At 32.3% G+C, this 10,273-nt stretch overlaps 2 protein-coding genes across 2 annotated transcripts; one reads left to right on the plus strand and one right to left on the minus strand.

The window, feature by feature from the left end:
• Positions 1-3,318: 3,318 nt before the first annotated feature.
• On the plus strand, positions 3,319-4,302 carry LOC131005427 (very-long-chain (3R)-3-hydroxyacyl-CoA dehydratase PASTICCINO 2A). The gene has a single exon (XM_057932422.1). It carries the CDS (start codon positions 3,516-3,518, stop codon positions 4,182-4,184), a length of 669 nt encoding a protein of 222 aa, XP_057788405.1. The 5' UTR covers positions 3,319-3,515; the 3' UTR covers positions 4,185-4,302.
• A 1,617-nt stretch (positions 4,303-5,919) lies between these two features.
• Positions 5,920-7,945, minus strand: LOC131005447 (40S ribosomal protein S25). The gene is made up of 4 exons (XM_057932455.1): positions 7,289-7,945; positions 7,121-7,195; positions 6,858-6,992; positions 5,920-6,171 (listed from the first exon to the last, which is right to left on the minus strand). The coding sequence occupies exons 1-4, from the start codon at positions 7,289-7,291 to the stop codon at positions 6,058-6,060; spliced, it is 327 nt and encodes a 108-aa protein (XP_057788438.1). The 5' UTR covers positions 7,292-7,945; the 3' UTR covers positions 5,920-6,057.
• Positions 7,946-10,273: the final 2,328 nt, after the last annotated feature.

Genomic DNA, 10,273 nt, shown 5'->3' on the forward strand with positions numbered 1-10,273 from the left:
ATTCATTTAAACTCCATTTCAAAATACAGTCTCATTCATGCATACCTTTAAACTCTGGCTAGAATGACATATATATAAGACTTATGGTGTTAATGGACGAGTTACGACAGAAATAACAATCAATTTTAAAATAATAAAAAAATTAATATTATCGTTATTTTTTTAAAGGTTAATATTATCATTAAAAAAACTATAAGAAATTATCATAAATTAAATTATTATTTAACGACAAAAATTAATTAAAAAATAAAAAACTGAATCTCTTGTTAACGCTATATTTTTAACTACAGATTCATTTCCATCGTCAATTTTCGTCTTTTCAAAAAAAAAAAAAAAAAAATTGTTATGATATCATGTTGATTCATGACATGTGAACCCTACGTATCACCAATGAATGTGATGTCCAAGTAACGTAGTGACTCTTTATTTATTTATTTTATTTGGGATCCATACTCAATAATCTATTTAGCTAAAAAGTTTGTGGTTTAATGCAATTATGACGCTACTACTTCATTATAAAACTCACAGGTCCTAAATATAAATATTGTTTGTGACTGTTGGCTCAATATATTTGAAAAAAATCGAAGATCCATAATTTGTCCATACAACTTATTTGCTGAAGTTTGCGAATATTCTATACTGATAAATTAAGATGGGTATAACATTAAGGTTGCGTTCTCTTTGTAGGAAAAGAATGGAAAACAAATAATTTCCCTCATTTTCCATCTTTTTCATGTGTTCTCTTCGTTAGTAAATTTTCTCCGGGCAGGAGGGAAAATTTTCTCGGGCAGCCCCTTTTCCCACATTTTCATCCCAAATCATGATAAAATTATCATGACCTGCAGGTGTGATAAAATTTTCCCATAATATATATTTTTTTGATCTTTCAATTTTGCCCTTAACATTAAGAATGTCAGTGAGTGAGTCTTATTCGAATCGAAACCATAAATTTATAAATGTAGAATTGCAATATTCTCAATATCAAAAGTTAGGGAGATTTTTTTTTTACTCAGCCTCTGTTTTCTCTGATAAAAATACTTTAGTTGCTATTTTTTTTCCAAAAGTATTAGCTTCGCTCTACATAAACCTGCTAAAGTTATAGCTCCAATGAACATTTCTGAGAAAAAGTGAAAAAAAACAAATATGTGCTACAATATTTGAGGTGTCAAATAAATATGCACTATCCAAATGTAACAAAAAAAATAGCATTAGTATAGTAGCAATAATTTGGATGGGCTTCCACTTACATAAAAGAGAAAATTAAAATGAAAATTGCAGATATTGTTAGAAATTATTACACACTGCTAAGAGACACACAGAAAATGGGAACTGATGTAATCAACACATACCCAGTTTAGGTAACCGCCACGTGAAATTTCATGTGCTCTGTTACTAAAACTTTACGAATATAGGGCCCACTTTCAAAAGTTTATTTTTTTTAGTTATCTCTCAAATGATTAGACCTACCATTATAATATGATTTACATAAGACATTTAGATTGTGAAGTAGATATTATAGTACACCACAGTCTGTCCAAAATGTTCCCATTGTTTATTTGCATGCTGAATTATCTTTTTCTTTTTTTTAATCATTTAGGGGTTTTTATTATTCAAAATTAAATTTATCGGAGGTCACTAAATATTGAATTGATACGAAATTAATTATCCAAGATTAATTTTATTATAAAGAGAGATCAAATTCATAAAACATGAATAATTATACGTGGCATTGCCTCGAGACTAATACCCGATCAAACCATTTAATCGAACAACATATTAAAAAAATCAAATTATGTCTAATCCATCAAATAGAATATACCTTTAATGCCAAAATTATAACAAATTATGCAAATATGTCATTGATAAAAAAAAAAAAATAATTTGGGGATGGAAAGTTAAAACGACTGATAATGGGGAATTGTATAAAAAAGTATGAAGTGAAAAAAATATGTTGATTAAAAAGCAATGTATTTCAAACCATAACTATTGGAAAATTATGCAAATTTATCTTCGGTTTATGTTTCCGGCTCCTTGCCTTGCCCACCAAAAATACCTTCAAAACTAAATTCAATACACTATATTTTACTAAGATCTTTGATTTAAAATCCCAATATAGTTTCTGTCAAAAAAAAATCCCAATATAGTTGGTTGAACTAGAAGTGTATAAAAGTGTCATCTGAATATTTCAATCGCTTAGAATTTACTCTACTAAGTCTAAATAAATCATTTCCCTAAAACAAATATAAATTAATAAGTCAAAGAAGTTTATAAACACACAAAATTAACAAGGCAAACTCCATAAGCATCAATAGATACAACTCTAATTGAACCGGCCCAATTATATAAACGGGCCATATAAAGCCCAATAACGCAAATGGGCCTACAAATTGAAGGCCTCCATAGAAAGTTCTCAACCAAAAAAGTAGCTCCAATTAATGCCAATGAAAAGTCAAAAAAGCACACTTCGCAGATGAGATATTAAATGATACCTACATAAACATATATAAACAATATTTACAATAGAAAAAATACCCTAAATCTTTGCAAACATAGCATAAATAGTAAGCACCCACATACTAGTTTTGGTTGAGGTATATTACGCACGACAACAACTAAAATGTAAAAATAAATGCCACGTGGTTTGACAAATTTTCATTATCAATTTAAATAACTGAATCATTAATCCAGAATAAGTATATCATGCACAAGATTAAAAAAAAATTATGAGATTGTGGAATCCTATTATTTACAACTTACAATTTCTTGATTATGAATATTGTAAAACACACGGTGCGATAATTTTACTATGAGATGTGCAATATTTTGTTTTATACAGAAGTTCAATTATAAAACACTCACTCCCCTAGGCCCTTATCTTCCACTTTTTTACTTAATAAATATAATTCTCTTTTTAGAGTAAAGAAATATTTAAACATCAAATTAAGAGATTGGATTCATTAGAAATTTTTATTCTCCCTCTGTCCCACATCCAAGATGCTATATATTTCTTTTCGGGTCGTCCCAACGAAGATGATACATTTCTATATTTGACAAAAATAAGAAATTTTAAACACTTAATTAACATTAATTAAGTATTTCTTTATTACCCTCTCTTTCTCATATTTTATCACTTTATTATCTTCTCTTTCTTATTATATCATTTTATTACTTTCTTTCTCCTACTTTATCACTTTATTATTACACACTTAAAACACTAATCTACAACTCCTTAAATCTCGTGCCGAAAAATAAATGTATCGTTTTGGCCGGGACGGACGGAATTTATAAATAGTCGTAAGATTGGGTAGTTGTCGGTTATTAAAAAAAAAAAGAAAATAAAAGGGTAGTTGTATCCGCCAACCTAAGCTCCTTAACTCCCCCTCCAAACTTACATAAAATATTTTTGTTTTTTATGTGTATTTAAAAAAGCCTCTATTAAAACTAGGCATTTCCAAATTGGTCATATTCAACAATTCCCAAATCCAATTCCCTCAACCTCGGAATCCACGGCGCCGATGGCCGGAATATCCTCCGCCGTGCGGCGAATCTACCTCACCGTCTACAATTGGACGCTCTTCTTCGGCTGGCTCCAGGTGTTCTACCTCGCCCTCGCCACTCTCCGGCGGTCCGGCCACGAATCCGTCTACGCCGCCGTCGAGAAGCCGCTCATCCTCGCGCAGTCCGCCGCGCTGCTCGAGATCCTCCACAGCCTCGCCGGAATCGTCAGATCTCCGGTCACCGCCACTCTGCCGCAGGTCGCCTCCCGGCTGTACGTCACCTGGGGAATCCTCTACAGCTTCCCCGAAATCCGGACGCATTTCTTCGTCTCGTCGCTGGTGATTAGCTGGTCGATCACCGAGATAATCAGGTATTCGTTTTTCGGATTGAAGGAGGCGTTCGGATCCGCGCCGTCGTGGATGCTTTGGCTGAGGTACAGCACGTTTCTGATGTTGTACCCTACGGGAATCACGAGCGAGGTAGGGCTGATCTACTATGCGCTGCCGTATCTGAAGGAAAATGGGGGGAAATTCAGCATCAGGATGCCGAATAGGTGGAATTTCTCGTTTGATTATTACTGTAATGCGCTGCTGGTTCTCGCGTTCTATGTTCCTGGCAGTCCTCATCTCTATGGCTACATGTTGGAGCAGAGGAAAAAAGCCCTCTCCAAAGCTAAGACGGCGTGATTTGGATCTGCTGTTGAAAATTTGATGTATGCTCTGTAGAATTTGATTTTGTGTTGCTGAGTTAATCTGATTTGTAATGATTCAAAGTAGTTCGTTTTTTCCAAGTGCTTCTACTGTATTTCGATTTCGATGAGTCATGGACTCATCATTCTCTTTGCGGTTTGAGCTAACCTTGATTTTATAGAGAGAGAGATTATCGAATGGGAAAAAAACCAGGTAGGCCAAGTGGAGATCTTGTTTATCTCACACACACAAACACGCTCGAGTGCGTGTACACAGCAAGAAGCAGCCACTGTAGTGTGTGCGTGTGTAATGTTTTGGGGGGTTTTGGCCATCGTCCACGTTTCTGGGCCGCACTGAATTTAGTCAAGAGAGGCCCAAACAGGTGCCTCTTTCTCATCTGCAGTCGCACCCAGATTTGGTGTTTTGTGCGTGTCGTGATTTGATCCCAAAAAAAATATTGTGAAATTTTTTGTGAGGGGAAAAAAATCTGATTGAATTTGTGGCATTTTATCGAGCAGTTGTGCGGCACATATGCATTTCTACACCATTTGACAAATAGTAAATGGGATATATCTCCCTAAAAATAATGAAAATACGCGTAATAGTTTTTTTTTTTCGAGTAAATATTACTTTAAACTCCAAACTATTTTTGCACTATTAATTATATCCTGAACTATCGAAAATGTTTTTTCAAACCTTGAATTATCAATTTTGTATCAATTGTACCTTTCATCTATTTTTTACCTTTTAAATTTTCAATTAGTAAGGCATATAATGATGTCGTTTTACATAATATAGGTTAAAAAAGAAATGATTCTAAATACATTATGATATCCGGCGAGCCACACCAATTTTTCTGAGCTAAAACAATAGACGAGTGGTACAATTAATACAAAATTGATAATTCAAGATTTAAAAAAATATTTTTAATAGTAGTTCAGAATAATTGATAGTGTAAATATAATTTGAGGTCTAAAGTGATATATATATATATATATATATATATATATATATATATATTTAGATGATTTATTAGACAAAGAATTGTGCAAGATAGAAAATGGAATATATCGCTCGTCAATTCAAGACACGCAACGTAATTAATTACTAGCTTCTTTCTATTTAATTGTTAGGTGTAAATTGTCAGAGAACTTGTTGGTTTAGAGAGCTATACACGGAACCACATTAACCAAAATTTGACTAGTGCACGCAATGAAACACAATGAATGAGATGGTTAGAGAATAATGGGGAATCCAAACGCATCCTGATGGAAATCAATGCCCAGTGTACTGATCTTTTATATAATAGGGTAAATAGAGACAACTCTGAATTCATCAACCTTCTGGCATATACTATAATGTATGAAATAATTCCTGACCATTCTAAAACTTCTCACTCATAAGCCCAGTGTCACAAACTTTCACCAAATATTCATCTATCTAAATATAAGAATCTATTCGCCAAAATTTTCAACCTGACCACAACCCTATCAAAATAACCCTTGATAAATCAAAAGATAAACTGGGGAGTTTCTGGTCATTGCTAGGGGCAGGGTATGAAACTAAACCATCAATGAAATTTTAACATGTTTGGAATGAGAGTTCTGACTACGACAAAAAAAGAGCCTCAATAAATATATATTGGTTAACTAGAACAAGACGAGTTAGAAACACAGAAGAGTTTGAAGAGCACTAGAGAATCCGAAGCACAAATAAGCTCAAACTCGATAACTAATAAAAAATATCTTCAGATACTTTAAAAGTTGACAACAAGTTTAACAAACAGAGGCAAAATTAAAGCTAACAAGAACATAGTTCTAATTAGACAAAATCCATTCCAAGCGCAATACTACAGTAGAGGGTAAGATACTTAGGTGTTTGTGGCCCTCGTGTATATCTGCTGGCTTGCATGTGCCGAAACCATTCTAATCAAACCTCTAGCCATCAGCTCCCTGATTGCTTTCCTCGCCAACGATCCACTGATCTGCACAATAATAAAATTAACTGAACATCAGCAACCAACACAAGATTTACTTAGTTATTGATCATTCCAAGAAATAGAATCAGCAATAAGTTGAACCTGGACTCAATATGTGTCCCTCATAGTCAAGTGCATTTAATAAAAGAACATATGGAACCAAAATGAAATTCAACGAGTACACTATATTAACTAACAAAATTAACCAACTAGATTTTGGTGCTTGCTAAATGCTAGAACTTACTACTCTACTCAATTAGAGTATAATATATTCTGTATTTCAAAAGAAAACACAATTGTTCCAACATAAACAGAACTCCAAAAATCAGAAAATTTGGTTTGATTTGATATGAAATAGGTTAAACATTGAGCTCAAAATGTACAATATTAGTTGCTTGCTAATTTGACATCTGGTAACAGGCGTAATGCATAATGTTAACAACTGCATTTTATATAATCCTATTTAAATGATCATAATGATTGAACAACATAACTATTAATGAATTATCACATCAGATGGAACGCCAATCAACAAAGCACATAAACCAGGAAATAGAGAACAAAATCGGGAAATCTATAACTTATACTCCACATTAAGCTAACCCTAGATCTCGTCAAAAATAAATTCAATTAACAAAACCGTTAGTCAAAATTATCCGTATACTATCATAATTCGAATCAAATCTGAGTACCCTGAGACGATCGGAGAGAACGGAAGGAGTGATAAGCTTGTACTTAGGTGCCTCAGTGAGCAATTTGTCGTAGGTCGACTTATCGAACAGCACCATGTTGTTCACCTTCTCCTTTTGCTTTCCCTTGCTCCACTTCTGCAAGCCAATAATTTAGACAAAAAACATTATAAAAAAACAAAAGAAAAACTAGATTCCAAATTCACAGAAAAAAAAAAACAGCGAAAAACAAAGGATAACGGAATTAAAAAAGAACAGCAGGCGACCTTCTTCTTCTGCTTGCCGCCACCGGATTTCGCCGGCTTGGAAGATGGTGGAGGAGCCTTATCCTTTTTGGGAGCCTGCCAAAAATGGGGAAAAACAAGCGTAAGTAGCGAAAATTGGAATTAACATTGTGGGCGATAGAGTATCAGAGAATTCGGGAAGTATCGCACCATCGCAATGCGCGAGTACTGCGGCGGGGAGGTTTAGCTCAGAAAGAGTTGAGGCGAGGAGGAGAGGCTGCTTCACAATGTTCGACCTAGTTAGGGTTTTTATCTGGTTTACACCTCAAAACGACGTCGTGGTTTAGGATTGAGTGGCAGGCTTGGGCCAAGTGTACTGGGCTTTTATTCTTGGTCTAAGCCCAATTAGTAAGCCCGTGCCTAAGTATTACAGTTATTTGATGACATCCAGTGATTGAAAACTATATTTTGTATTTTGAAATAATAAATAATAATCATATAATTAAAATTTACTACATCATTGGACATTTATTTTATTTTAAATATTATTTAAAAATATTTTTTATTAAAAAAGCATAAGCAATTGGATAAAATATATGTTATCACTAATTCACAAAAATGTGTGTGAGGTTGTCTCAAGGTCAAGAATTATAAAGTGTGTTTGGTAGTCATGCTTAGAAATAGTGTGATTAATCAAATTAAGATAAATAATATAAAAAATATGAGATTAGTTATCTATCTAGCCTAAATAAATAAGACGAGGGTGAAGGAGGTATTACTTATCAAGTTGAAATTATTCTGAAATTATAGAATAAGATCACACCTTTTAACTATCACAAATAATATGGGCTGCCAAACTTCCACATAAGCCTAAATTATTTAACATTTAACGATCTTAGCTTATATAGTAGTATACCAAATACACCCTGAACATACAAAAAATTGATGCATAAATATCGGATCTCAAAATAGCAAACAGAAAATAATCCCTTGATTAAGATGCATAAATATCTAAGCGAATAAATCCCCACAGATATTTTCATCAGTAAAATATCTTGACAAGTTTTAAGGAAAGTGCACGATGAAAAAAAAAATTAATTAACGTCTCTCTCAAAATATTTCACCAAATATAATATCCATGATGAAATGACAGATACCCTAATTAACCAAATAAAAGCAGACATATGCACAATTTATTTCAGCACAATGCACGCAGCCATATTCCATTTCCCAAATAATTATCAGAATAATATAAATAGTTAGTGATTCTCTAGACATGGAAAAAGATGCCTATTAACAATAATATTATTTCTCAAAAGCTTCGAATCAAACTAAAATTAATTAAATGAAAAAAGGGGAGGAAGCAAACGTGGAATCCGACTCAAAAATCAGTTGATCCACCGTGTGAATCTCGCAAGTTGTCACATTATCTAAATATTAGTTCGGATTTTCGAATGTTTCCAGATTATTCGAAACAAAATAATAATATTTTTTTAATAGAAACATAGTTGGGGAAGTGAATTAATTAAACCAACGAGGATGCCTGAATCCTTATCTGCTGCTTTAATGCGCTTTTAGAGACATATAAAGGTTGCTTTAGGATCTTAAAAGCGTGATTAACTTTGCATTGAGTCTGGATTAGGAGCAATTATTTTTGTGTGGGAGAATAGAATAACTTCCATTTAGTGCCGGAATAACTGAAAAATGCTAAAGTGGTGTTAGAAAAAGAAAGTAGTGAAAAATATTTATTAGTAATTGCCTTTAATTTCCACTATGAGCATTAATGTTAAATTATATTTTCAGTTCGTTTGTAATTGAAACAATAAATTAAAGAAAAATAATAGTTTATACTTTATATTTTATTTTCATTTGAACTATTCAACCATTAATTTATTATTTACGTAAAAATAACAATTATACATATACTTGATTTCGGCACCGTTATAATATTGACTTGCTTCTTTATGAATACATAATAATTTTATATATACAATTAATTTTTTTTTATAACTCATGAAGATCGATATATAGTTCAAATTGAATTTTAATAATAAAAAAAAAGTTTTTATCTGACTCTCTTATTTGATTGAGAATCATCTGCTCATCAAATTCATGAGGATTCGAATTATTGAGAGTAAAATACTAAACTCAGTTTGTCATGTACCAGACTATATTCGCACATCACTATAAATAGAGCAATAGTGTCTCTTATTTTAAAGTTTTTTATTTAATATTTTAATTTGATTGAAATCTAAATAAAGACACGCAATATATGATTTGGAGTTGAGAGTTGAAATGCTTTGGAAAAAGTCATGTCTCCCACTTAAGGCACTATTACTTGGATAATGTAAATCAAAGTGAGACCATGGAGCCCAGAGATCCGTGGCTCACTCAAATTGTTGATAGTTTGCTTCTATTAAATGGCCTCATCACTTTAATTTATTATACACTTCTTAATCAAAATTGTATTGGAAAAATATTAAGAAAAAGAAATATCCTAATATTTCACATCACGCCATGTTAAATTAATCCACGTCCACTTTGCTATTCGCAAATATAATTTTCTAGAAAAAACCGCGCCGAACATCTTGTATTTAGAGAATTGCAATATATATATATATGTAAGTGTATCCGAAATGTTATCGTGTCTGACGTCATTTTTCAATTTTGAGATGAAAATACATCTCAACCACGATTCATTTGAATTTTGAAAATAATTTGATATTATTTGAAACTACATTATACTCATATAATTTGTAACTTATATGCAATGTATACAAATGTTATTTTCATGTGATTTTTCAATACACATTAGTACATCATGTTATTGAAAGTAGATAGAATTTAGAGAGAGGAGTGCAGGAAGAGAAAATAAGAATATGCATGAACGTATTATTATGAGGATTAAAAGCCTTTTATTTATAGAGTTACAAATCTAGAATTTAGGGAGTATTTTTTAATATAACACTTCCCATTGAATGACCATTCCTATAAAAAAATGTTGCCTCATTGAAGTTTGTTAGGAAATTAAATTCAATGGGACAAAACATGGTTGAAGGAAAAAGAATACAATTATTTTATTTTGAAAATAATCATTGTAGATTTTTGAGTTGCGCATGACGAATTCTTGTGTATCATCTTTGAGTCAACAATCGTGTGGATGTTGGCAATGCTTTTGATAATCCGCCAAATTAT

The sequence above is a fragment of the Salvia miltiorrhiza genome, chromosome 1, assembly GCF_028751815.1.
Source record: "Salvia miltiorrhiza cultivar Shanhuang (shh) chromosome 1, IMPLAD_Smil_shh, whole genome shotgun sequence".
Lineage (NCBI taxonomy): Eukaryota > Viridiplantae > Streptophyta > Magnoliopsida > Lamiales > Lamiaceae > Salvia > Salvia miltiorrhiza.

Bases quoted from the DNA above. Each gene is read 5' to 3' on its own strand.
- LOC131005427 (XM_057932422.1), top strand. From the start codon at position 3,516: ATGGCCGGAATATCCTCCGCCGTGCGGCGAATCTACCTCACCGTCTAC.
- LOC131005447 (XM_057932455.1), bottom strand. The intron at 6,993-7,120 runs GTCGCCTGCTGT...ATTGGCTTGCAG, and splicing joins GCGGCAAGCAGAAGAAGAAG to AAGTGGAGCAAGGGAAAGCA. The intron at 6,172-6,857 runs GTACTCAGATTT...ATTATTGTGCAG, and splicing joins TTCTCTCCGATCGTCTCAGG to ATCAGTGGATCGTTGGCGAG.